We start from the raw sequence: 26,934 nt of genomic DNA, 5'->3' as shown, positions 1-26,934 counted from the left end.
CTAGTTTTCACTAGAACAATCCCAGCTATTGTTTGCTCTGTTGGGATCTGTCAGCCTTCCTGGTAGAGCTTGGAGTTAGCAAAGACATTCAGCTATTATGTTTAAGCATCAGGCTTAACCCTTTCCTTGGGCAGCTCAGGAGTTTGCTGCCAGTGTCCTAAAAACCCCCAGCTGGTTTTCTTTCCCTATGTTTGGTGCCACCTTGCAGGGCACAGATGCTGCAGAACTGTCGTGAAAAAACCCAAGGGTTGTGTGTCTAGTGTGATATAACATCACAAGGCATTTGCTTTTAGGCAAATCCGGGCTTCCGTGAGATATTGCTGCTTTCACCATGACAGTGACATTGCCCAGGTGAAAGGCGCCCAAGAGGGTCCGGGCTCCTGGAAAGGTAGAGGACACGCCCTCATTGTCTGGCACCTCAGAGCATCCATGTCAGGGCTCTTGGGGGGCTGAGAGGAATCACTAGGCCCTGTTCAGAGACAGTCATCCTCGATCCCTGCGTAGAGCCACGAGTCTGCTCAGACCGTCTGTGTTTCAGCACCAGTGAAGACAGGAAAGGGCCCTGGCCGCCCAGCAAGGACGGTCCAGGTCTGAATCCCAGCCCTGCCACTGCCCAGCCCAGGAAAATTGTTGAACCTTTCTGAGCTCCGGTTTCTCAGCTGTCAGAGGGGAGCTGAGTAACGACCCACTCTGTAGAGTGCTCATGGCGAGGATTCCATGGGGCGATGGGGTGTGACGTACTTGGCCTGCCCACCTTGAGAACATGGTAAATGATTAACCTAGTCCATTGTCCTTCTCCTCTGAATCAAATAACCACAGTGATTGCAAAACTGGGGTTGTGGATGGCACTGTAGCCTTGAGTCTGGCCCTCAGGCATGCCTTTGCTTGGTTTCTGTGGGCTTTTAAAAATCTGGACTTCTGCTTTCCCTTGAAATGCTGAACACTTCAGCAGTGCTAGGTCCTCCTTCCGCCTGGCTGCCAGGGGTAGGAGCTGAGAGTCAGCTGTCCCTTGGAGTCTCTGCTGCTCCCTTTTATCCTTGATTTTTGTGAGCACTTACTTTGTGCCAGCTGCTATTCAAAGCCATATCAATGGATGAATTGAGACTGATTCTCCCACCCCCACTCCATCACCAGCAGAGCTAACACTTGGCACTTCCTCTTTGCCAAGCACTTGTAGATTAACTCATTTAATCCCTGCCAGTACCATTATTATTACCAGTTACAAATGAGGAAATGTAGGCGCAGAGAGTTTAAATATCTTGATTGAGATGGCATACATTAATGATAGCCAAGAGTCGAACCTCGGTAGTCTGACCACAAAGGTCTGTTCTCCTAACCACTACACTATTTCTCATTCAGCTATTACACCCTTATTAGACTATGGGCTCATTTTACAGAGGTGGAAGTTGAGGCACAGGGTGTTAATCAGCCAACTTGGAGTCACACAGGATCAAGCCTAGGTACCCTGGCCCCAGTTCCCACTTAAAAATCACTCAAAGTCACTTTCTGCCAAGCTCTGCAAGTTACCAGACCCACACTGTCCAACTGCCCCAGCGGTGAGGTCCACAGATGCTCCTCTTGGGGACATGGGCTGTCATCGCCCTGGCACGAAGGCTTTGGTGAGGGAGCATTGGGGTAGAGAAAAGTTGCTCCAAATCCAGAGCAGGTGGCCATGGGTGGGTTACACACCCCCTTTCCCTCTGCAGGAGCCATGCCATCCTTGAGGGTGACCCCAGCACTGGATGGGGCTGCTTTCCCTGCCTGCCTCTGCGTCCTCTTCCTGGGCCACCCCTCAGCTTCAGTTCTTACTGAGTGGTCTGAAGGGTTCGGGTCAGAGGTGGACCCCAGAGAGCCGTGGGCCTCAGCACCTGCACTCAGAATTCGGAAGAGAAACGCACACCCCAGATGCACTCAGATGTCCCCCGCTGTGTTTCCACCTGTGTGCCCGTGACCAAGCCCCCGGGGCTCACTTGCCCTGTGTAAGTGGGAATAAGCATTCCATTGATGTCATGTCGTAGTGTCAATGTGAGCACAGCACGAGTTGGAAGATGGAGAAGAAAAGGGTTAGAGTAAGGTCTTAAATCCCTCGCCCTCACCCACAGGCTCCCCTTGTCCGTCCTGGACACCTCCCAAACTTATCTCCTCCCCTGTACTCTTTGCTTCCTGGGCCCAGCCCCTGATCATCTTTCTTCTGCTTCAACTGGAAGCACGATCCTGCTCTCAGGGCCTTTGCACTTGCTGTTCCCTCTCCTGGACCAGCTTTCCCCAGACTCAGAAGGACCGTCCTCTCCTCCTGTCTACATGCCCAGTGCAAGTACTGGAGAGACAGCACAGAAAAACCCATCTTTATAGAGACTGCCACAGGGAGCTGACAGTGGCAATAACAATAAGGAAGCCAGACGACTAGCATGTTGGATGATGATGCATACAGTAAGGGAAGCCACGCAAGGAAGAAGGATAAGAATGTGAAGAGGGTGTTGCAGTTTTCTCTAAGGTGGCTACAGAAGCTGTCACTGGGAAGGCAACAAAGACCCAGAGGAAGTGAGGGAGTCACTATGTGGCTGTGTGGAACAAGAGCGTTATGAACAGAGGCAGCAGCAATTGCACAGGCCCTGAGGCAGCTGTGTGTTCAGAGGACTGAAGGAGCGCGGAGGAGGCTGGTACAGTAGAGCCACCTGAGCAAGGGGACGAGGGGGGACAGATGATGTCAGCGAGATAACCAGGGTCAGGCCACACAGGCCTTGTTGGGCCCCTGGAATGACTTCAGCTTCTTCCTTTGAGTAAGAAGGGAGCCATGGGAGGAACAACCTCACCTACTGATCCTGCGGGCTGCAGGATGCCAGATGCGGGCAAGTGGGGAGACCATGGAAGAGGGTGTGGTGATAGCTCAGGTGAGAGGTGCGGTGGCTTGGGGGGAGGTGGGCGGGGCACTGGGCTGCCCTGAGAGCACTCCCACAGAGGCCCGGGCCTGCTTCAACTCTTTGGTTCTCTGCACCTCCGGAGTCTCCACCAGAGGCTGCCGATTTGTCCCTGGTTGCTTGTTGGTGTCTCCCACTAAAACGCTGAGGCCTCTGCAGAAGAACAGCCTGGCTCGTTTTCATCCCACACTACTGAGAAGGGATTAGAGGTGCTTGTGGAGTGAGCAGTGTGGAGGAGCCAGTGCACTCCCTGAAGGGAGACCGAAAGCCCTCACCACCTCTGCACACACGTTCCCCCACCCTGGGGGCCCTTCCTTCCCTCTTTTTTTTAAGACAACATAATTTTGAGTCACCAGGTAACATATAAATGCGTGACCCTTATAAAAATTTGGAACCTTGACCAAATGTCCCTTTACCACATCCTCCCCAGCTTGCCTTCTCCTCTGCTCCCCAGAATAACGTGTTCCGGGGGTGCCCTATTTAAGACCTCTTTCATGCAGCTACATATATGGAAATGAATATTTGTACCACTTGGGTATGTATTCTTACAGATATATGTGTATTTCTAAATGTATATTTACTATACAAATCTTAGGGTTGCTGGAAAAAAATTTGGAACAGAATTTCCTGTAATGTGCTTTGTTCATTCAGTTTGTTCAAGACAGATATAATGATCTGGTTCTCTCTCTTTTTTAAACTGTACAGTCTTTGCTGAAGTCTTCATCCAGCTGCTCCCCTGCAGATGAACACTTAGGTTGTGTCACCCTTAATTTGGGGCCCAGGGAGGGGGCTTTGTGGGGCACGGAATACAGAGCCTCGATTTGCTGGGCAAGTGCTCTATCACAGAGCCACCCCCTACACCCCTGGCCCTTTTTTAAAAGCTTGAGGGAGTCTCACTAAGTTGTCGAGGCAGGATTCAAACGTGTGATTCTCCTGCCTCAGCATGCCGAGTAGCTGCAGTTACAGGCCTCTGTAAGGCTGATTTGTAATTTTTTTTTTTCTCTTTACAAGCAATGGCACTACAGCATACTGCCCCACGAGCTCTTGCAGGAGGGCGCTGCTTCTCGAGGGCAGGTCCTGAGAGGCCAAAACACAGCATACAGGGCACATTCCCTGTTGCCTTTCTCTTTCCCAAATTCTCCCTCACTCACCTTCACTACCGCCACCCAGGGAAGCTTCGTGGGCCCTTCTACAGGAAGATTCAGTTGTAGTTTCTCACTCATTCCTCCATTCATCCCGTAATGTATTTAACAGACTGATGTATCCCGCTGCGTTTGGGGCACTGGGAACTCATGGAGAACCAAGGCCACCCGCTGCCTGTCCTCAGGGCCTGACCTCCAGATGGTCGCACTGCTCCAAAGGGCACTTTGTCATCTCCCTGTGATCCCTGAACATCGTAACCTACAGGTTACTTGCATCCCAGCCATGCCTTGCTCACTTCTGCCCCTCTCTGAGCTTTAGTCTCCTCTTCTAATAATGAGGATTATGTTTGCTGCATGCTTTGCCCAGTAGCTGATTCCCAAATGCCTACCATGGCCTGGGCCCTGAGGTCGTTGCTGGGAATTAGTGATGGACCGGAAAGACAAACGTCCACACCTAGAGCTGATCTTCCAGTGCAAGACCCAGGTACTGGATCTTTCAATAAGGAATTTCAGATAATGGTCATTTCTGTGAGCAATTAAGAAAAAACCCACGGTGACCTAGGTCCGAAAGGATTGTGGTGATAATTCCTGAGGCAGAGTACTAGTGCTGCTGGCCACACCTTGAGAACAAGGCTCCGGCACTGATTTTCAAACTTGGCTGCATATTGTTTTGCAATGTTTTGTTTGTTTTTTATTTATTTATTTATTGTTAATGGTAATACCCAGATCCCACGCCTGAGAGCCTGATTTAATTGGTCTGGGTGTGGCCCAGGCATTTCATAAAACACTCCAGTGAAGTCTGTTGTGTGCCAAAGTTGAGAACCATTATTCTAACTGCAAAATTCCTCCAGGACAAAGCTAACTTTTTATTCTTATAATTTTTATTTTAATTGTTTATTTTTAAAATTAATTTTATTGGTACATTTTAGGTATATAATATAATGACATTCATCACTGGAAATTTGCACCTTTACATAATCTCTCTTGGTTCTTATTTTCCCCCATTCCCCTGCCCTGCCTTCAACCCCTCCACCCCTCCCTATTTACAAAGACTTTGTTTCCATTTTTTCATTTTCTCATATTAATTCCATTCTCTTCTTGCCTTTCCCCTACCCTCCTACTTCCACTTCTCCTTGGCCCTTTTCTTCCTATTTCACATTATCTATTATACCTTTTAGTCCTTATTTACACTTTCAGTTTCTCACACTAGAGAAACTATTTGGTATTTACACATGTGTGTCCTATTTATTTCACTTAAGAGTATGGCCTCAATATGTATCCACTTAGCTATAAATGTCTCTAATTTCTCATTTTTTATGGCTGAGTAATACTCCATTTTGTTAAAAACCCATATTTTCTTTATTCAGTCTCCAGTTGATGGGCAATTGGGCTGCTTCCAAGTTTTAGCTGTTACAAATTGTGCTGCTATGAACATGGGTACACATATATCACTGTGGTATGATTCTTTTAATTCTTTGGGGAAAATACCCAGCAGGGTATTCCAGCTGGGTCCCCACAGTCCTGCCAGCATTTGTTATTGGTTGATTTCTTGATAGCAGCCTTTCTTTCTGGGGTGAGGTGGAATCTCAGCGTTGTTTTTATTTGCATCTCTCAAATGACCAGTGATGTTGAACATTTTTTCATATGCTTATTTGCTATTTCTACTTCTTTGTCTGAGAAATGTCTGTTCATTTCAGATGCCCATTTTTGGACTGGGTCTTTAAATTTGGGAAGTCTGATCTTTTTAAGTTCTTTATAGATTCTAGATAGTAGACCTTTGTCTGAGGAACAGCAGGAGAAAATTTTCTCCCACATTGTAGGTTGTCTCTTCACACTGTTGGTGGTTTCTCTTGCTGTGCAGAAGCTTTTTAATAAGAAGAGATCCCATTTGTTGATTGTTTGTGCTAGTTCACGGGCAACTGAGGTTTTCTTCATAAAATCTTTTCCTACACCAGTGTCTTCAAGAGTTCTACCTAACCTCTGTTCCAGCTGGTTCAGTGTTTCTGTTTTAATATTTAGATCTTTAATCCATTTCGATTTTAGTTTAGTGCATGGCGAGAGATATAGGTCTAGTTTTAATCTTTGGCAAGTTGAAACCCAATTTTTCCAGCACCGTTTATTAAAAAGGCTATCTTTCCTCCAGTGAGGATGTTTGGCTCCTTTATCAAAGAGGAGATGGCTGAGCATGTCTAGAGTTGTTTCTGCATCTTCTAATCTGTTCCACTGGTCCTCAGGTCTGTTTCTTTTGCCAGTGCCATGCTGTTTTTATCACAGTAGCTTTGTAGTATAGTTTCAAGTTGGGGGTTATGATACCCCCTACCATGTCTCTGTTGCCTAGGATTGCTTTTGCTATTCTAGGTCTCTTCTTGTTCCAAATGAATTTTGGGATTGTTTTCTCAAGGTCTGTGAAATATGCTGCTGGGATTTCAATTGGGTTTGCATTGAATCTATACAGCAGCTTTGGAAGGATGGCCATTTTCAATATGTTGATTCTTCCTACCCAGGAGCAAGGGATGTCTTTCCATTTTCTGATATCGTCTTTAATGTCTCATTTCAGAGTGCTATAGTTTTCAAAGAGGTCTTTGATTTCTTTTGTTAGGTTGATTCCTAGGTATTTCAGTTTTTTGGATGCTATTGTGAAAGGAATTGTTTGCCCTATTTTTCTCTCAGTAGAGTATCATGTCATCTGCAAATAATGACAATTTGACGTCTTCATTTCCTATCTTTATTGCTTTTATTTCTTTCTCTTGTCTAATTTCTGTGGCTAATGTTTCCAAGACTATATTGAACAGGAGTGGTGATAGTGGACATCCTTGTCTTGTTCCTGATTTTAGTGTGAAGGATTTCAGTTTTTGACCATTTACTATGATATTGGCTGTTGGTTTTTCATAGATGGCTTTTATCAGATTGAGGTAAAGACCGTCTATTCCAATTTTTTGCAGAGTTTTTATCATAAATGCTTGTTGGATTTTCTCAAATGCTTTTTCTTTTTTTTTTTTTTTTGGTACCAGGGATCAAAATTGGGTCCTTGCGCTTGCGCAGCAGGTGGTGAAACCACTGAGCTAAATCCATGGCCCCTCAAATGCTTTTTCTGCGTCTATTGAGATGATCATATGGTTTTTGTCCTTGGCTCTATTGAGATAGTGTATTACATTGATTTATTTGCATATGTTGAACCATCCCTGCATCCCTGAGATGGATCTCACTTGGTCAGGGTGTGTGATCTTCTTGATGATCTTCTGCATTCTATTTGCCAGTGTCTTATTAAGGATTTTTGCATCTATGTTCATTAGTGAGATTGGCCTGTAGTTCCCTTTTTCAGTTGAGTCTTTCTCTGCTTTGGGGATCGAGGTGATGCTTGCTTCCAGGAATGAATTTGGGAGTATTGCTTCCCTTTCAATTTCATTGAAGAGTTTAAACAGTAGTGGCAGTAGTTCCTCTCTAAATGTCATGTAGAATTCAGCAGTGAAGCCATCAGGACCCAGGCTTTCCTTAGTTGGTAAGTTTTTAATTAAGTTTTCAATTTCATTGATTGATATTGGCTTCTTTAGAATTTTTAGGTCATCTTCATTCAACTTTGGTAATTCATACTTATCTAGCAATCTGTCCATTTCTTCTGTTTTTCATGTTACTGGCATATAGGCTCTCAAAGTAGGTATTGATGATCCTCTGGATTTCTGCTGGGTCCATTGTAATTTCATCCTTTTCATTCCTAATTGCATGGATTTGGGCCTTTTTTTTCCTTTTTCTGATAAGGTTGGCTAAGGGTTTGTCAATTTTGTCTATTCTTTTAAAGAACCAACTCTTGGCTTCATTGATTTTTTTGTATCATTCTTTTAGTTTCCATTGCATTGATTTCTGCTCTCATCATTATAATTTCCTCCCTTGTATGTGCTTTGGGTTTATCCTGCTCTTCTTTTTCCAGAAGCTTGAGGTTCAGCACCAGGTTGTTTAATTGGGCTCGCTCTGTTTTCCTAATATGAGTGTTCACTGCTGTGAATTTCCGTCGTAAGACTGCTTTCATTAAGTCCCATAGATTCCCATATGTTGTATTGTCATTGTCATTTAATTGTAAGAATTGTAAGAACTATCTGATTTCTTCTTTAATTTCCTCTGTGACCCATTGGTTATTCAGAAGTGTGTTGTTCAATTTCCATGTGTTTATGAAATTCTTGTGGTTTCTTTTGCTGTTGATCTCCAATTTCATCACACTATGGTCTGATAATATACAGGGGATAACTTCAGTTCCTTTCCACTTACTTGAACATGAACTGTGAGCGAGTAGGTGGTCTATTTTGGAGAATGACCCATGTGCAGCTGAAAAGAATATGTATTCTGATTTTGTGGTGTAGAACACTCTGTAAACAACTGTTAAGTTCCTTTGTTCAAGAGTTTGATTGAGTTCTAGTATTTCATTGCTTATTTTTTGTCTAGTTGATCTACCTATTTGTGACAGTGGGGTATTGAGGTCCTCTGCTACTATTGTATTAGTGCTTATTTGATTTTTAATGTCCATTAGTATTTGTTTTATATAGTTGGGCACACTAGTGTTTGGTGCATATATGTTTATGATTGTCATCTCTTCCTCTTGGATTGTTCATTTTACAAGGATGTAGTGTCCTTCTTTGTCTCTCTTAATCAGTGTTGGTTTGAAATCTACTTGATCTGCAAAGAGGATAGTTCTTCCTGCTTTTTTCAGGTTCCTGTCACATGGAGTATTGTTTTCCATCCTTTAACTTTTAGTCTGTGAATTTGTTCTTGAATTAAGTATGTTTCTTATATGCAGCTTATTGTTGGATCTTGCTTCTTGTCCCATTCTGCCAGTCTGTTTCTTTTGACTGGTGAATTGAGACCATTAACATTGATGGTTATAACTGATACGTATTAACTTATCATTGTCATGACTTTTTCTTTCTGTTGGATTCTCCCCCTTTGTGGTTAATTTCTTGTCGTGCCTGACAGATTCATTCTGGTGGGCTTCCTGGGGTTGTGATCCTCATTGTCTTTTCCTAGGATATTGTCTAAAATTTTTTGAAGTGCTGGTTTGGTTTTCATGAAGTTCCTAAGGTGCTCTTTGTCATGAAAGTATCTTATTTCTCCATCAATTTTGAAAGATAGTTTTGTAAGGTACATCAATCTGGGTTGGAGGCTGTTTTCCTTTAGGGCTTGAAATATGTCACTCCAAGCTCTTCTTGCCTTGAGGGTTTGCATTGAGAAGTCTGCTGTGATTCTGATGGGCATTTCTTTGTATGTGATTTGTTTCTTTTCTCTCACTGCTTGTAGAATTTAGTTCTTCTGTTGGGTTTCTGGAATCGTAACTATTATGTGTCTATGTGTAGATTTTTTTTAAATCAAGGCTAGTTGGACTCCTATATGCCTCACTTATCTGTCAAGTTCTTTTCTCCTGCTTGGGAAGTTTTCTGCCATCACTTCTGTGAAGAGTTTTTTTATGTCATCTCCACTCTCTCCTGTTTCTTTATTGACTCCGATCAGTCTTATGTTATTCTTCTTTGCATCATCTAGCAGCTGCTGGATTGCTTTCTCGTGATACCCTAGTATTTTAAAGCAATTTTTCTTTTCCTGGTCACTAATTGCGATCTTATCTTCTATATCTGAAATTCTATCCTCACATTGGCTCATTCTGCTGTGTAGACTTTCAGTGGAGATTTTAATCTCCTGGAAATCTCTTTGCATCTGTTTTATGGATTCCATTTGTTTCCTATGTTGGGATTCCATCATGTTCCTAAGATCCTCTATTTTTTTATCTGTGTCCTCTTTAGACTTATTAATCATGTCTTGTACTATGGAAACAATCTCTGCTGTTATCTGAGAAATTATTTCTGATTTCATTTTTTCCAGATCCTCTTTTGTTGTCAGTTCAGGGAGTCCAGGTGGTTGAGTATCAGATTGCTCCAACTCATTTCCCTTTGGGGTTGCTTTAGGTGATCTGGGAGTCTGGTTTTGAGACTTGTTTGAGTGTCTTCTCATTTCAACGGGTGGGCAAGGTGCTCCTGGCACCTGCACGGCTCACTTTATTCTTATATATATATTTAAATTCCTGTTCTTATTAGGCTATAGCTTACTGTCTGGCTCACAGTGGATCCTTAAAAACTATTGATGGATGGATGGATAGATGGATACATACTGAAAGGTCTTGAGGATGACAATTTCAGGTCGATATTGGCTTTGAATCCTTAGTAAAGTGTCCTTAATTTCCCCTGCCTCATTTTCCATGACTAAAAGATACAGACGATAGAAATTTCCTTGTTGGGTTGTTAACAAAACAAGAGGTAATACTTATGCCACCCTTAGCATGGTGACCCCAGTTCATAGGACCCACTAGAGAAATGTGACCTATGATCATTACTGTCCGAGGGCAAAGTGGACTTGAATTGTAACCCTGTCTTTGGGAAAGAGAGGTGGAATTTTAGGGAACTAAGAAAGTAAAGCTGAATGAAAGAAATTTTCTCTTTTAGAATGTAGATACATTTTTCAAAAGCTGAGGCTATAATCTTATTAAGTGTTTCAAGGAGAGGTGACACCATCAGAATAAGCCGGCTTCCCTCAAGACTTCCTGCACCACTCTGTCCCGAGCAGGACCAGCTTCAGTCTGGCTGGTTCCAGCCTGATGCTGGCAGACTTTGGTGCATTTTTTCTGGACCAGGTAGAGTTGCCAGAGCTCTGCCTATGTCCTGGCTTCTTGTCGCCTCTCCCAGCCACCAACTGTGGCTTTGTAGGGGCTTTCACAGCCGGAGCAACCTCCACCTGCAGGCCACAGAGAATGCACTCTGTAGCTATTGTGCAGGGCTAAGGAAGAGCAGATCCCTCCGGTGCAAACAAGGACACCCAGTACTACAAATTTCATCACTCCTTCCACGGGTGAAACACATATGTCCAAACATGTCTCCCATGTAACATGTTTCTTCTGCCGTACACTGGGACCACATGTACTGCCACTTGCTCATTAATTTTTCTTTACAACAACCCCCTTAGTCAGGTATGGGGGCACAAGCCTGTAGTCTCAGTACTCTGGGGGGCTGTGGTAGGAAGATCTGAAGTTCAAGTCCAGCCTGGACAAGTTAGCCACTTAGTGAGACCCTGTTTCAAACTTTTAAAAACACAAAAAGAACTGGGGATATACAGTGGGGCCTTTGGTTCACAAACAAAAGCATTTGGCAAAATTTTGGTTTTGTTTGAAAATTCTGCATCAGGTAACAAACATGACCACAGCCATCTTTCCCACACAAACACAGATGAGACCATCTTTTCCAAAATCGTGAAACAAATTAATCTTGTGAACCAAGGTACCACTGTAGCTCAGTGCAGAAGCCCTAGGTTCAACCCCTCAATACTACACACACACACACACACACACACACACACACACACACACACCTCAACCTCATGGAAATAAATTTAAGGGATAACTTAAACTAGTTCCAGGAAAATTATGCCTTTGATAACTTGTTTTGATTCTAATGTGCTTTACTAAGCTTGCAATAATTTTGATAGAAAAGCCTGTATTTATGAACCCTCCAAAACTACTAGACTGCCTTGTTTCTTTCCGTCCTCAGCAACACCCCATGGTTGGCAAATGACCTATTCACTGTCACACAACCACTCCACAGCAGTCAGAACTGGAGCCCACCCACGCTTCTAGTCTCCTAGAATAGTGCTCTTCTAGCATTGCTGTCCCTGCCAGAGGAGCAACTTCAAGCCCCACACCGAGGAGATGAGCAGTTTATAGACACACACCTTTCATGGCAAAGACCAGCAGCCTCAGGACATGGTGCTGGCACTAGACGTGGCCTCGCTCCCTGTGGGATCCTTAGGAGTTGATCCCTGGGCTCCAATTAGGCAACATACCAGCATTGCTGCTTTCACAATCATTAGCTCCTTAATCTCCCCGTTGAGAGGTGGAAAAAGCGTGCTGTCAGAATGAGCACACAGCTTTGAACAAGGGCCCCAAGACAATGGAAAGTTAATTATAGCTCCTGTGCACGGTGTGGTTACCACATGGCAGCTACCTGCCTCCTCTGCAGGTATGATCTGTTGCCCCATTTTTCCGATGAGGAATCTGAGGCCCAGAGAAAGAAAAGATAGGCACATAGCTATAGTGCAACAGAGATGGGGTTTGAATTTGATCCTGACCACTTAGGCCTACCTGGTTTCTTTAAAAAGAACATTAAATAAACAAATCATGAGATTTGGATTATGGATTTTGGCCAGTATTTGTTGAATCCATGAATGAATGAACGAACAAACTGTGTGTTCTCGGATAAGTTGCTTTACACTATCACAAATACACAAAATCACATATATGTGTGTGCGCACACAAGCCTACGGTTGTAGTTTCCTTACATTAGAACTGGATCTTATGTTCTGGTCATTTATACAGGTTGAGCACCTCTAATCCAGAAATCCAAAGTCTGAAAAGCTCCAAACTCAGAAACATTTTTTTTTTGGTACCAGGGATCAAACTCAGGACCTTGTGCTTGCGAGGCAGGCGCTGGCACCACTGAGCTAGATCCCTGGCCCCCCAAACTCAGAAACTTTTTGAGCCCCTTTTTGATGCCTCCAAGTGGTAAATTCTACACCATAAATCTTTGCTTCATGCACAGAATCATTAAATATATTGTATAAATAAGTCACTGTCAGGCTATGTGTAGAAAGGTGTGTATGAAATGGCTGGGTCCCACGCTGGTAAGGTTTGGATTCTGAGTGTCTCCACGAGTCAGTGAGTTAAAGACATGGTCAGCAGTGAGGCACTGTTAGGAGGGGCTATGGATGTTTAGGAGATAGGGCCTTATGGGAGTTCCGGAAGTCATGGGGCATCCCTTGAAGGGGATCGTGTGGCCCTCCCTCTTCCCCTCTGCTTCCTGCCTCATGAGGTGAGCAGCTGGCTCCTCCACACACTTCGACCATGAAGTGTTCCCTTGCCAGAGGCTGAAAGCCATGAGGCTGCTCCTTCTTGGACTGGAAACTCCGAAACCGTAAGCCAAAATAAAACTTTTCTCTTTATAAGTTAACTGCATTGGGTATTTGGTTATAATGATGGAAAGCTGGCATATCCCCAAGATATCTTAGTATATATGTTTCAAAGTCTGAAAAACTCCAAAATCCAAAACACATGTGGTCCCATGTATTTCAGATAAGAGATGTTCTAGTTATGTTACCTTCTTAGCCTCAATATATATTTGAGTTTGTGACTTCTGGAATGGAGATTTATTTTTATGAACATGGAATTGCAATAGCTGTCAGTGACTTGGAGATCTGTATTAGCCCATAGTGCAGACCTGGGGAGCGTCTGAGACTTGTAGAATCAGAGTCCGTGTTTTGGCAAAATCTCCAGGTGAATCCAGGTGCTTTGGTCTACACCACCTGCTTTCTTCCTCTGCACTTCACTATGATTGTAATTCAGCACTCATTTATATGTGATGATGTGTTTGCCCCTGTCTCCCCCAGCAGACAAACAGGAGGCTTCACCAGGGCAGGGACTCTGGCTGCCTCACTGTTGTAACCCAGTCCCCAGAACATGCCTGGCCTAGGTGGGCAGCAAACAGAAAAGCTCATCCCAGAGGTTCAGCCATCTGCTTAGCTAATCCTTCTGCCCTTGCTCATACGGTGCTAGGGAAGAAGAGGAGACTTAAATTCAGAAGTAAGTAGAGGAGCCTCTTTGCCTGTACCCACTTAAGAGCTAGCTGCCCCGTTTTTTGTGGCAGCCAGATTCCCCATGACGTGATGGGGAAGTGAAAATAAACAGACTTGACCCTGCTGGATGATGGCACTGGGGCTATGTTCAGCCTTGGCAAAGTGGCTCTATATTGTATTCCTCTGTAGACCTCAGCCTCATGGCTTACATGTAGTGTGAGTCCATTGTGACAAGATCAGTGGCATTGACAAGGTTCATGTCCACCCACCAGTGTCAAAGGGCACCAAGCATCGTGTCTCCATGCTTGGGGCTCCCTGAAGAATGGCCTCAAGGGCTCATCATCTCTGTCTCTTGTGCTGATGGTCCGTGTTGAAGATGGGGCTCCAGATTGCAGGTATTGCTTATCTGCCCTACCCCAGGCCAGGGTCCCATGGAGGGACTCATCAGCATCACCTCCCTGCCCTCTGACACACTTGTGCAGTGGTTATGGTGCATCCAGAGCACCATCCCTGTGCAGTGGTGCTGCCAAGGCTGTAACAAGGTCATTGCCAAGCTGAATAGGATACATGGCCTCCTGTATCTCTACCTCATGCGTCTGTCCAGGCTGTGACCTGCAGTCTGGAAAAACCTATTGAATCCTATGACCATAAAACCATAAGAAAGGGGTGCAGTGGGCACCTGGACAGTCACTGAAAGGCATCCTCGGCTTCACTGAGGACTAGGCTGTCCACCATGACTATAGTGGTGATTTGCAATCTCTACCTGCTGTACTGAAGCCAGCACTGTCTGCAGTGACCACTTCATCAAGCCCACTTTCTGGTAGATTTTTGGCTATGACAAATGACCTGAGCCATTGGTGCTCAGGACCTCCAAGGACAGCAAAGCCCTGGACAACAAAGCACAGGGGAAAAGAGAGGCTCTTGGCTCCACATCTGTACAGCCCCAGTGCCAGCTCTGGGCCCAGCACCTAGAACCCCGGCCTTGACAAAGTCTCACCCCAGGCCCCTGAGGAGGAAAGGACCTAGTGAGCTCCCTGAGCACATCTCTCAGGGTCATCAGTGGAGTCTCCAGCATCCTAACCAGGGGAAAGGAAAGGAGAGAGGGAAAGAAGGAGAAAGGAGGCTGTTCCATGTATAACACACACATTTTCCAGCTTCTCAAGTCCCCCAGCTGTCTTGGGATGAAAAAGTTAAATGTGATACAGTAGAAAACAGGCAAAAGTCTGTTTTTCAAAAATCATGCAGTCTGCAAAAGGGAAACCGCTGCATGCTCAAGAATGAATGCCTGTTCCACCCTGCGGGCTTCCTGGCCGGGATGGGAAGGGGTGTGTGTGATGGGAGTGCTGAGCGATGGGGAGGGAGGCAGGTGAGGAAGGGAGGCCAGGTGAGGCAGACATGCAAACGCACCGCCGGGGAGACAAAGAGAAGGTGCTTGCCACTTACAGAATGCTGAGTTAATGTGACCCCATAGGAATGTTTTCCCGTAGATTCAGATTTTTGTGAATATTTACATATTTATTAAAGAAAAACATTCCAAATGTTTAATTCAGTAATTCATGTATTGCCAAACACACATGTCGCAAGCTTTCACCAATAATGAGACTTCGGTGCTTCAGAATGAGGCAGTTGCTTCTCTGGCCCTAAGGGAGCAAAAGAAAGGGATGATGGGATCCTGCCTGGGGCTGTCTTCGACATTAGCCCACAGCTATTCTAATCTTCCTCAGTCTTTCATTGTGATATGTAAAAAATGGGTGTTCAGAAAATAATGGAAACAAAGTCTTTGCAAACAGGGAGGGATGGAGGGGTTGAAGGGAGGGCAGGGGAAGGGGGGGAAAATAAGAACCAGGAGAGATCATGTAAAGGTGCAAATTCCCAATGATGAATGTCATTATATTGTGTACCTAAAATGTACCAATAAAATTAATTTTAAAAAAAGAAATAGGTGTTCACAGCATCCCTCGACAATACACCCACAGCTCATTCTCATATCTATAACTGAAACAAAGGTTGCACACAGTGTTTTGTTACTATTGACAGTACGTGCTGATATTTCATAAGATAAAACAGATAATTCTTGGCGGGGGGGGGGGGGATGTCCTTAATCCTGGCATTCTGGGAGGCTGAGGCAGGAGGATCACAAATCTGAGCCCAGCCTGGGCAACTTAGTGATTCAGTGAGACCCTGTCTCAAAATTAAAAATAAAAAACGGGCCAAAGGTATAGTTCAGTGTGAAACCCCTCGGCTCCATCTCCAGTACACCTCCCTTAAAAAAAAGACGATTCTCTGCTTTTGACCTGTAGTTGTGACTCCATAAATGAATTTTTAGACCACCTTCACCTCCACCATCCATTGAGTGGTTCAGGACTCCACAGAATTTGACTCAGCTGGGGGACAGGTAAAAATATAGGTATGGACTCTGGACTCACACAGCCCTGGGGTTCGAGTCCTGGCTCCCTTGCTGTTGGACTTGACTAAGGTGCCCAGCCTTTAGAGCCCAGCTTCTCCATCTGCTGCCCGCCTTGTGACCCCCTCGTGAGGACTGAATGAGGTCACACCTCTAAGTCACTAACCCAGGGCCTGGCACATAGTCAGCTCCGGGCTGGGGGCGGGGGGCTCACTGCTGTTATGACCATGACTGTCCTTGTCCACCCTTTGTTGTGGTTGAGACAGATCCAGTGCTGAACCACCTGGGTTCAGGTCACACATCTGCCCCTTACGACCTGTGTGGCCCTGGGTGAGTTACTTGAACTCTGGGGCTCCTGCTTCCTCTGAGGACATGAATAGAGTGGTTATGGGGATGAAAAGAATTAATCCACATGAAGTATTTAGAGGGGAGCTTGGCACACAACAAGCACCAGGTAAATAATGGAAACCATCATCATCATCACCATCATCACCATGTGTCTTGTTTAATCCTCACGAATGCTTGTGAGATCAGGATTTTCACCACCTTTGCTCAGAGAACACTGAGGCCTGAGATCTAGGCAGCCTGCAAAATCTTAGAGCTGGGAAGGGAGGAGCTGGAAAGGAAAGGCAGCCAACTGAGTCTCCACTCAGGCTGGGAGAGGCACAGCACTAGGGGGTCGGGGAGTGAGAGCTGGCAGGCAGGTGTGCACACTGTACCTGTCAGTGGGCACAGCATCTGGATTTGTCCAGACTCTACAGTGAGGACATAGAGTTGGTTATTTGAAGAAGATGGAGCACAGAAGTATTCCCCAGTGAACTGGACACTGTTAAATCAGCCTCTGCTTGTTCCTCTCACTTCTCACCACCCCCTGCATCTTGTCTCCCACACTGGTTGGACCCCTCAGGAGCCCAGGCCTCATCCTCCACCCTAGGTGGAGCCCAGGAGATGACCCGACATGTGCTTTCCCTTGAAGGGCTGGAGCCAGCCCCACCTGAAGTCCATGAACTGGCAGAGGGGAGGGAGGAGCAGGAAAGAGACATCATTGGAACAGCAGAAGTGGATGGTGAATGTGCAGAGCCATTCTGGCGCTGGTTTGGGGACAGAGAAGGCAGTGGTTCTATCCAGGAGTGGATGTGGCACTTGCTTGGGCCAGGCCCTGGCTGTGCTGCTATGTAGTCTGTGATCTGGCTTGAGCACATCCTTTGTGTCTCTTTGGCCTCAGTTTCTCCACCCGGCAATGCATAGGGGCATGGATTCTGTTCTGATCTTTGAAGTGCTACAGATTCTTAATATGCCGCCCTTCATTGAGTTCCCAGAGTTTAAGGGCACCCAGAAAGAGTTCTGACCCAGGTAAACTTCTGTGTGGAGAAAGCCCCTGGAGCAGCTCTCTGAGGCCCTCCCCACTTAAGCTGCTGTCTGAAGTTACAGTTTCTGCAGAACACTGCCTCACTGGCTAAGCTCTTCACGTTTTCCCTTTGTTCCCCCTCCCCTGCAGGTGTCACCAGATCGGTTCCTCTGAGTGTGCCCCAGCTCTTTGCAAGGTGAGTGCCCCTACCCTGTCCCCTGCTCATGCTCTGCCTTTCCCTCCTGTGAAGGTGGAGGTGGAGAGAGGGCTGGGGTCGGAGTCTCACTGCTGGCCCACAGCAAAGACCCTCACACACGTGAGTCCACCTGCTGGCCTTCATCTCACCGTTGGGAAGGCAACAGTCGAGCTACCTGTCCCGTAAAATGAGTGGAAACATGGAAAAGCTGCCTAGAATGTGGCTGGAGCACTGTTCTTAGAGTCTTGGCTATTGTTTTCTTTTTTCTTCTCTTTGTTCATTTTTTCATTTTTTCCTTCCTTTCCTTGACTCATTCTCAGTCCTTTCCTTCTATCTCCTCTGCCCTTCACTCTCCCTTTGCTCCTTTGTTTTCCCCTTTCCCTCTCTCCTCTTTCTCTCCAGGTTTCTCCCTCCCTCCCTGCCTCCTGCTCTCTCCCTCCCTTTTCCTGCTGTTCTAGCCCCAGTTCACCCAGCACTCCTGGGTACCACATCCTGTGCTGAGCCTTGGGGCACAGGGATAAGGGAGACTCAGCCTCTGCCCTGGGATGGTGGGGAGACAGCGCTCCAGAATGTGTGCAGTGGGAGCCCAGTGCTACCCGGGGCTCACCAGGGAGCCCTCTGTGTGCCACCCCCTGCCATGCCACCTTCAGGGCAGATGAGGCACTCCTTGGCATCTGTGACTCTTCCTGTCTGCCTGCGGTGGAGGAGCTGCATTTGCTCCGGCAGCCTCAGATGTTTGGGGGCTGGGGGACAGCAACCCACCGAGGACTGTGCGATGCCCCTGACTCTTTTAAAGGCCTTGGGGTTAGAGAGCGCCATCATCCTTTCTCTGGCTTTTAACTTTCAACCCTGTTTAATCTGAGTCGCTTAACTTGGTTTTGATGGGAAGCAGGAGTTGAACATCTCGGATTTCTACCTTCTGCTTCTCTTCTGAGGCGGGGTGTGACTCAGGAACATTTTCAAGTACAATTCTCCGAGCAGCAGGAAGTCCTGGGCACCCTGCAGAGCCAGGATATTGACTGATGAAACACCCTCCAGGATTGGTCCTGGCATCCCCAGCCCAAATGAGATTCATATGCATTTTGGAACAAGTTCCCCAAATAATCCTTTATCACAGCAGTAGAGTCAGAAAGAAAGCAGGGCGTGCAGACATGTGGTTATAATTCCATAAACTTTTGGTTCACCTTACACCTGTCATGAGGCTTCATATCCAGGCAAGCCTACCATGTTTAATATCTAGAAAAAATATCTGGAGCCAAACAGGTTTTAACTACAGTGATGTAATATAACCAAAATGGACTCAGACTGAGATTTGGGGATCTCATCAATGTTTACCAGCCCTTACACATCAGTTGGAGTAATGAGATTGTCCCTGCTGCGGTGTCCAGCAAAGGCCACAAAGTGGAGGGAGTAAAGGTGTGGCCAGAGTCCACAGGCTACAACAACTGTGTGCTTTGGGTATGTTATTTAGTCCCTGTCTGCCTATTTTCTCATCTGCAAAGTGGGCATAAAGATATAAACCACCTCCATGGGTTACCAGAGTTGTGAGGTTTAAATGATCCAGTCCACATAACATAATAATTCGGACAGTGCCTGGCACAAGATAGGCATGAAAATTGCTAGCTGTTTTTATTACTAAGTGAAGTAACAGTAGGGGCTGTTGCAGCCGGAGAGTGACATTCAGTCTGGAGGTGGTTGCTACTCAAGGCCAGCTGATAGCACCATAGAACAGGCTTGCAGAAATACTTTCCAAGAGTAGAGGGGAAAATGCAATGGGGGGGGCGGGCGGTGTACACAGCCTCCTGGTTTTAAAATACTAGCAACAAATCCAAATTAGGAAGAAAAATAAACACACTGCTCAAAGAAATTATGTCTGTGGATCCATGGACTGAATGGCCCATTCCCCTCCCCACCCCTTTGTGTTGGAATAACTCACTCTGACTGTATCTGTTGGGGTGTGTAGGGCTGGGTGAATCCCTGTCCTATTAGTGAGAAGTAGCAAAGCTGCAAGGTCACAAGCATGGGCTCTGGAGTTGGACTCCAGAGCTTAAATTCTAGATTTACTTCTTTCTAGCTCTGACTTCAGGTCTCTTGAGCTTTGATCTACATCTCTAAAATGGGAATTATAAAAACTTTCACCCAGAGAGTTCGGAAGAGGCTCCAATGAGATATATGCACATATCAGGGTTATTTGACCAAATTCCCAGCATAGCAGCCATTATATTAGAAATGTCTTAGTGAATATCCGCTGAAAGCCTGCCCCTACATGGAAACTATTGTTCAGCTTGGAACACAGAATCCAGCTGTGATCATTGGGTAAAAGCAACTCAAGCTGATGTCAGTCTATAAGGACTTTTTGGAACAATCTGGGATAACTTACAATATAAATGAAAATGGGAAAATCAGGCCTTGAGGGAAGACCAAGAGTACCCCAGCTTCTGGAATCCAGGTGACAGGAAGGAACTGAAAGACAGTCTCTTCACAGTGTGACTTCCGGAATAAATTGTTCAGCCTAGGATTTAAATCCCCAGGACAGAGCCTGATCGATGATACTGCTTCACGTGCCCACCCCTTGGCTAAGAGCAAAACATCTTGACTGACAGCCCTGTTAAAGCTGGGAAGGTGTCTAAATTAGGATGGGCGGTCAGGGTGGGACAGGTTCTGCTGCAGTAACCAATAAATCTTGAAGTCCTGGTGGCAGCACACAGTGGAGGTTTCTGTTATTCACAGGAGTAACACAGGACTGGGTCAAACTACAGGGCGCCTCTCCTCCAAAAGCTGATTCAGAACTGTGGTGCTCCCTGTTATGACTTTGCCATTGCAGACTTTCCCTCACTTTTGCTACCAAAAGAGGAGAGAGAACAGGAGCATTGCAGGGGATGTTTTCATTGGCCACACCTGAGTGTGGCTTACATGTCTACCCTCACTCCATTGGGTGGAATCCTGACAGATGGTCCAGTCTGAATGCAAGGGAGACAGAAAACAATCTTCCAGGTTCCCAGGAATAGAAAAATGGAATGAGATTTGATGAGCACGGAAGTTGCCTCTGCCCTGGAAAGATTGAACACCCAAGGGAAAATGGCAGTGTTGACACCAAGATGCAGGGGAAGGGATGCTGGGTGCTGGACTAAGATTTCATCTTCTCTCCTTGCACACAGACCTTGCCCACGCATCCTGCCCAGCCCACCTTCTGCAACCATGGCAGCCTATGGCCAGACGCAGTACAGCGCGGGGATCCAGCAGGCCACTCCCTACACAGCTTACCCGCCTCCAGCACAAGCCTATGGGATCCCTTCGTACAGTGAGTACCAGACAAGCCCTTGCTTTCCTCATGGAGTCCCCAACATTATGGTCTTCATCCTGTCCTATTGCTCATTTAAATTCAGAATGATAAATGCAGCCCAGCTAATTTTGGATTGACACAATAAATACGGTTTATTGAGGATTTTACAACGAGGCCTAGAGAAGAGACACAATAAATACAGTTCAAATTCTAGATTATGTCAAAGGCTCTTCTTTGTTTGCAAGAGTTAGGAACCTAAACCAAGCTAGTTTAGGGAAAATATGGATTTAATGATTCACATTCTGGTTTATTTGGGGGTACAGTTAACATCAGCTATGGCTGAACCCAGATACTCAAAGGACATCATCGGGGATGTGTCTCACTCACTTTCCTCTAAGTTGACTTTACTGCCATAGAAGTTGTCCCCATATAACAGCAAAAGTGATGCCTGTAAACTTTGCATCCTTTCATCTCACGGAAAGACAGTTCATCTTTGCCAGTACTTTCAGCAGAATCCCGTATTGGCCCTCTTTGGCCCAACTTGGATCATTTGGCAGTGCTTAGAGCAAGACAAGGAGATGAGGTGAGGGAAATAAGCAGGCTGAAGCAGATGGATTATGTATGTGGGAAGGTGGTTCTCTCAAAAGAAAATCCAGAGATGGTGTAGGATGAGAAGGGGAAATGGAAGCTGGAGAGGCAAAAAATACAGACCTCTTAACCTTGACTGTCAGCACATTACTGGTAAGAACTGAAGATGTCATGAACCTGGCTCATCTACTAATCTGCTTCTGCCTCTGGTCTTTATTCATACCATTTATTCCCTCCTCTCTTAATTGATACATTAACCAAAGCTTCTTAGTAGTAAGTGACAAAACCCTGACATTAATCAGTTTAAGGAAACAAGGGAGCTTATTGTCTACATAGCTGAAACATTTTAGAACAGCAGCTTCAGGAAGAGTTGGATCCCCGGCACTTAAGTGATACCAGGAATCGGTTTGTTTCCCACTGTGATAGCAAAGAGAGACCTAGCACTTCTGGGCTGCAGCTCCCCACAACAGGGAATCTTTCCCGTCCAGGACTTCTGCTCTGGCCAAGAATTTCTCTGACTCGGATCCCTGACCCAGATACAACAGCGGAGAATATAGGCTGCTCCAGATGGCCACATTTGGCTGATGCCACCATGCAGCCCGAACAGCTGATCTGAACGTGACGGGGTGGGCCCAGGAGAAGGAAGGGCAGGTGGAACCCCTGCAGTGTGCTAATGGCTCTCCAGTCCAACCGAACCCCAGGTCCAGGGGAGAGAACATAGAGTTGGTGGGCAGCAGGCCTGCCTTCCATGCTCAGCTGCCCTGGCGTCTCTGGGCCTCGTTGTAAAATCCTCAGTTGTAAAATCAATGTTCATCTCCTCTTCTCAGCTGACTGGTGTTGCTTCACCATGGAGATTGAACCTGGTGTTGCTTTTCCTTTTCTTCTGTCCCACCTTTGCCCTGTCATTCATTCCTCGTCCATCCATTCACTCATTCAGCCTTGGGTTATGTGTGTACAGTGTGGTCCGTAAGGAAGATGGGCCCTGTCTCCATGGTGCTTGCAGTCTAGGCCAGAGGCTGAGGACACAGGGTGAGGGGTGATGTGATCTTTGTATTGTTTTAGCCTCTTAAATATACTTGACTTTTTAAAAATTAATTGCCAATTTTTAAATGACAAATGTTTATGTAGCAGTTCACACCTCCATTGTCTTTAAACAGGGGATTGGGCAGCCCACAGTTTGGTGTCAAGAGTGTGTCGCCCTGAGAAGGGCTGTTCCCATGAAGTCTCATTGGCCACAGTCCCACCCAGCCCATGTTACTGCCTTGGACTCTCTGCCTATCTCAGGAACACATTCGAGCGGCAAACCCTGGCCTTGAGGAAGAAAAACATTAATCAAACTTGTGAATTTTTGTATTTCAAACTGTGAAGCATGATATGAAGGAAGACGAGAAGCTCCTGATAGAAAAGAGAATAAGAATGATTTATTTTAGGTTCCAGGGCCAGGGAACCTTTAAATTAGCAGCTAATTCAGCTGCCTGGTGCAGTATCCAGGCAGAAGGCAGCCATGGCTGGAGCATGAGGCAGATGTGTGGGCCAGGTGAGCAGAGCCCCAGAGGCCCCTAAAAGACTAGGGGTGTATTCCAAGTGGGACAGGCACCTTTGGCAAGCTTGTGAGCAGAGGGTGGCCTCTGTGGTTCGGGGAGTACAGATGGCAACACTGTACGGGAGGGGAGCAAGAGGGGAAACAGTAAGACGCATAGGGAAACTGAGGAAGCCTGGAGGGGGTGCTAGAGGCCTGGGCAAGGCTGTGGTGGGGAACAGATAGCAGCAGAAAGAGTCAAGACCCCTTCCGGAGGTGGGAATGACAGGTTCTGTCGGTGCATCAGGTCTGGCATTAACAACAGTCACTGCCGTTGACTTCTTGTCCCTCACTTTGCTTTAAGTCCATTCATTCCTCTAATCCTCACCTCAACTGTACAAGGAAGGTCACAGCATTAGCCTCCCTTGAAGAATAACGAAACAGGCTCAGAGAGGGCGAATAGCTCACCCAAGGTCACCCAGCTGATTGGTGGCAGAGGGGGAATTAAAGCCAGGCAGCCTGGCCCCGGGCTTGAGGAGCCCCCAACCGCTGAGCCCCACTGCCCAGACATGCGTTCCCTAAATCCTGGGGGGGATTACCTGTGACAGACCTGGGCCAACAGGTGTGAGCATCTTGTCTGCTCTCGCTCCCTCCCATGCTGGAAGACTTGTGACAATCACACAAAGTTGCCCCGCCTGGCTGACAGCCAGGAACAATGCGGCCATATTATTTTTCACATAAGTGAGAAAACGAGCCCTGTTCCCAGACAAAACACGGCATCAGATGGAAATTAATTTGGTTCAAAGTTATTTCACTGTCTCGGTTACTTTCAAAGAGTCTCTTTCCAGACAATACAGGGTACATGGTCTGGAGTCCGGGTACTGGAGATGAGGACCTGGGCCAGCGACCTCACCTCCTGGGCCTGAGTTTCCTCACTCATGAAATGCAAGTAATCCTAAATCTGGCTTCCTGTGCTTATGGTGAGGGTTCAATAGAGTCATCTATGTCAGAGATTGTCTGGCCTTTTCTGTAAAAGTTTCCACCTTGGGGGCCATATGGTCTCCATCACAGCTATTCAGCTTTGCCCTTGCATTATGAAACCAGCTAGGCAATATGTTCCAATAAAACTTTATTTATTCAAACAGGCAAGGCGCAGATTTGGCTGTGGCTCCCACCCACAGGAAGTACTCAGCGAACAGCAGCCATGTGGGCAGAAGTGGGCAGCCACACACACCCAGAATGGCCATGTCACTGAATACTGACAGGGGCTGAGAAGCTGCTTCCCTTTGCACATGCCCATGGCCAAGCAAGCAGTGTTTGCTCGTTGTCTGGGCAAACCTTGCTGAATCTTGTCAAGCAGTTTTTTCATTGCTCCTTAGCAAATCGCACTACTTACAGTTGTTTAAATAGCTGCAGAGAAATAACATAATTGAGCAAACTGGAGACAGCAGTGTCAGGAGTGTTGGGTATTCTTTTTCTCTATTTATTATACAATATTTAAAACATCTAGAAAAAATAAAGAGTACTACTACAAATTCCCACACCCGAACCATCCAACTTAAAAAAGGGAGGTATATCTGCAAGATACTCTCTGAATTTGAGGTTTATCATTCCCCTGCATTTCACATGAAATAGGAGCCAGCAACTTTGTCTATATAGAACCAGATAGCAAATGTTTCTGTCTTTGTAGACTATCCAGTCTCTCACACACTGGACTCTACTGGTATGGGTGAAAGCAGGCATAGATAGCACATGCATGAGTGGGTGTGTCCTGTTTCAGTAAATCTTTGTTTATAAAAGCAGGCAGCAGATCACATTAGCCTATAGACAATAGTTTGCTGATGCCTGATATAAATATTTTAAACATGCTTTAAACTTTATACATATGCAATGTATCATTTAGTATCCATTCCTTTGCAGTTTGCTTTTTGCACCCAGCCTTATGCCAGTAAAATTTGTAACTACTCATACATGTAGCTGCAGTTCATCCATTCTCACTATTTCACAGTATTCCCTCAGTTGATTGCAGCATAATTCATTTATCCATTCTCTCTCAGATGGTCATTTAGGATCTGGGAGTTTTGTTTGTTTCTCATTTCACAGGATGCTGGAGTCAACACCTTTGTACATTCTCAGGTTGAAAACCTAAGAGTGGAATTTCTGGGTCCTGGAGTACATGCAAACTTCCATTTCCTGGTTAACAGTTTCCTTGTGTCTAGTATGTAACAAGCCCCTGCTTAAAACATAGTAAATTTTTTTTTTTTTTTTTGGTACCGGGGATCGAACTCAGGTCCTTGTGCTTGCGCAGCAGGCGGCGAAACCACTGAACTAAATCCCCGGTCCTAAAACATAGTAATTAAAGGTAGTGTTAAACGTAGTACATTAAAAGCAACAATGATTTCTTCTTTTTCGTAGTGCTGAGTAGCCCTCCTGCAGGTTTCCCCTTCTCTCTCATACAGCTGTGTCCAGCTGGCAGGTCAGCTGAGCCTGGCCCTTGGCAGCAGCATGGACTTCTTAGAGCAAATGGGCCCCACTCTCCAGGAGGGTGAAGGTGGAGCTGCAGAGCTTCCTGTGCCTGCTCTCCAGAGCTTCACCCCCTCAGCCACTTCCACCAGTGCCAGCAAGTCGAAGGCCAGCCCAGCCTCTGGGGCTGTGGGAAGAAATTTGGCGTTGGTGAGAGAAGCTGCAAAATATTGCAGCCATGGTTTTCACCCTCCCACCCTCCCTGTATATGAGTGCTTTTTTATTTTTTTATTTTTTTGGTACTGGGGATTGAACTTGGGACATTGCACTTGCAAGGCAGGCACCAGAACCACTGAGCTAAATCCCCTGCCCTGAGTGCTTTTCTATTTTATTAGCATACATTAATTGGACATATTAATGGAGTTCCATGTGATATTTCAATAGTGATACAGTGTGCACTGAGCAAACCCAGCCACCCTTTATTTGCTATCCCCACTCTAGCGATCACTATTCTACATTCTGGCTGACTGGTTTTGGCTTTCACATGTGAGAGAGAACATGGGGTATTTTTCTTATTTCTCTTAACATCACGTCTCCCAGCTCCAGCTACTTTGCTGCAAATGATAGGATTTCTTAGGTGGCTGAGTAATTGAGTAATACTCTATTATATATATATATATATACCACATTTTCTTTACCCAGTCATTTGTTTGTTGATGGGCACCCAGGCTGTTTCTGCACCATAGCTATTTCTGTGCATCTCTGAATTTCTGAGTGAAGCAGAAGTCTGCCAGAACAGAACTCCAATCTGTTGGCATCTAATGGTGGAGGAGGAAATCCATGGACCAGAAGTCAGTACTCCAGGCACATCTGGACTTTCCCCATGTACCTCAGAAGCCTTTCACACCTGCCTGCCGTTCAGGAAAGCTATGCAAAGGCAGGACTTTGCTTCCAAATGGTTCCTGGGGGTGGGGAGCCAGGCCCTCCTCCTTCTTCCCTCTACTCCCCCTTGGCTTGAGTGCTTGAAGTAACCAGCACCTGCGAGGACACAAAGAAAGACAGCAAGACTGAGAAGCAAAGAGCTTGGTAATGAGGTGGGAGGGGAGAGCTGGAGCCGGGGCTGATGTGTCATTTCTTGCTGTTACCTGCACAGTGGTCTCTGGATTGCTGGAGGTGTGTACACAAATTGTCTTTAAAAGAATTTTGTGTTATGCATTTATTTTAATTGCATATGTCTTGGTCATTATTGCTCAAGGCCAGCAAATAATTTTTAGATGGAGTGCTTTTTTCAAAAGTACCTGCAGTGTCTCATGGTCCTAGGACATGGTAAAGCCAGGCAGGTGGGTGCAGCAGTGGGAGAGGGGAAGACTGCTCCATGTAGTCTGCTTATTTTCTGCAGCTCCTCCCACAAGAATGTGAGCT

The 26,934-nt window shown here is 45.9% G+C and overlaps 1 protein-coding gene across 3 annotated transcripts in view; it reads left to right on the top strand.

Moving 5' to 3' along the window:
- Positions 1-26,934, top strand: part of Eya2 (EYA transcriptional coactivator and phosphatase 2) — a 230,915-nt gene that overhangs the window by 76,849 nt on the left and 127,132 nt on the right. For all 3 annotated transcript variants that reach the window (XM_004858102.3, XM_021239042.2, XM_013077191.3), the window contains 2 exons: positions 17,614-17,659; positions 20,818-20,960. In XM_004858102.3, coding sequence (XP_004858159.2) covers positions 17,614-17,659; positions 20,818-20,960 — 189 coding nt within the window. The remainder of the gene's footprint in view (positions 1-17,613; positions 17,660-20,817; positions 20,961-26,934) is intronic.

This window comes from Heterocephalus glaber, unplaced genomic scaffold (assembly GCF_053883595.1).
Source record: "Heterocephalus glaber isolate CG9 unplaced genomic scaffold, H.glaber_assembly_v1.0 deba00001673, whole genome shotgun sequence".
Classification (NCBI taxonomy): Eukaryota; Metazoa; Chordata; class Mammalia; order Rodentia; family Bathyergidae; genus Heterocephalus; species Heterocephalus glaber.
This window is presented reverse-complemented; position numbering and strand designations above follow the sequence as displayed.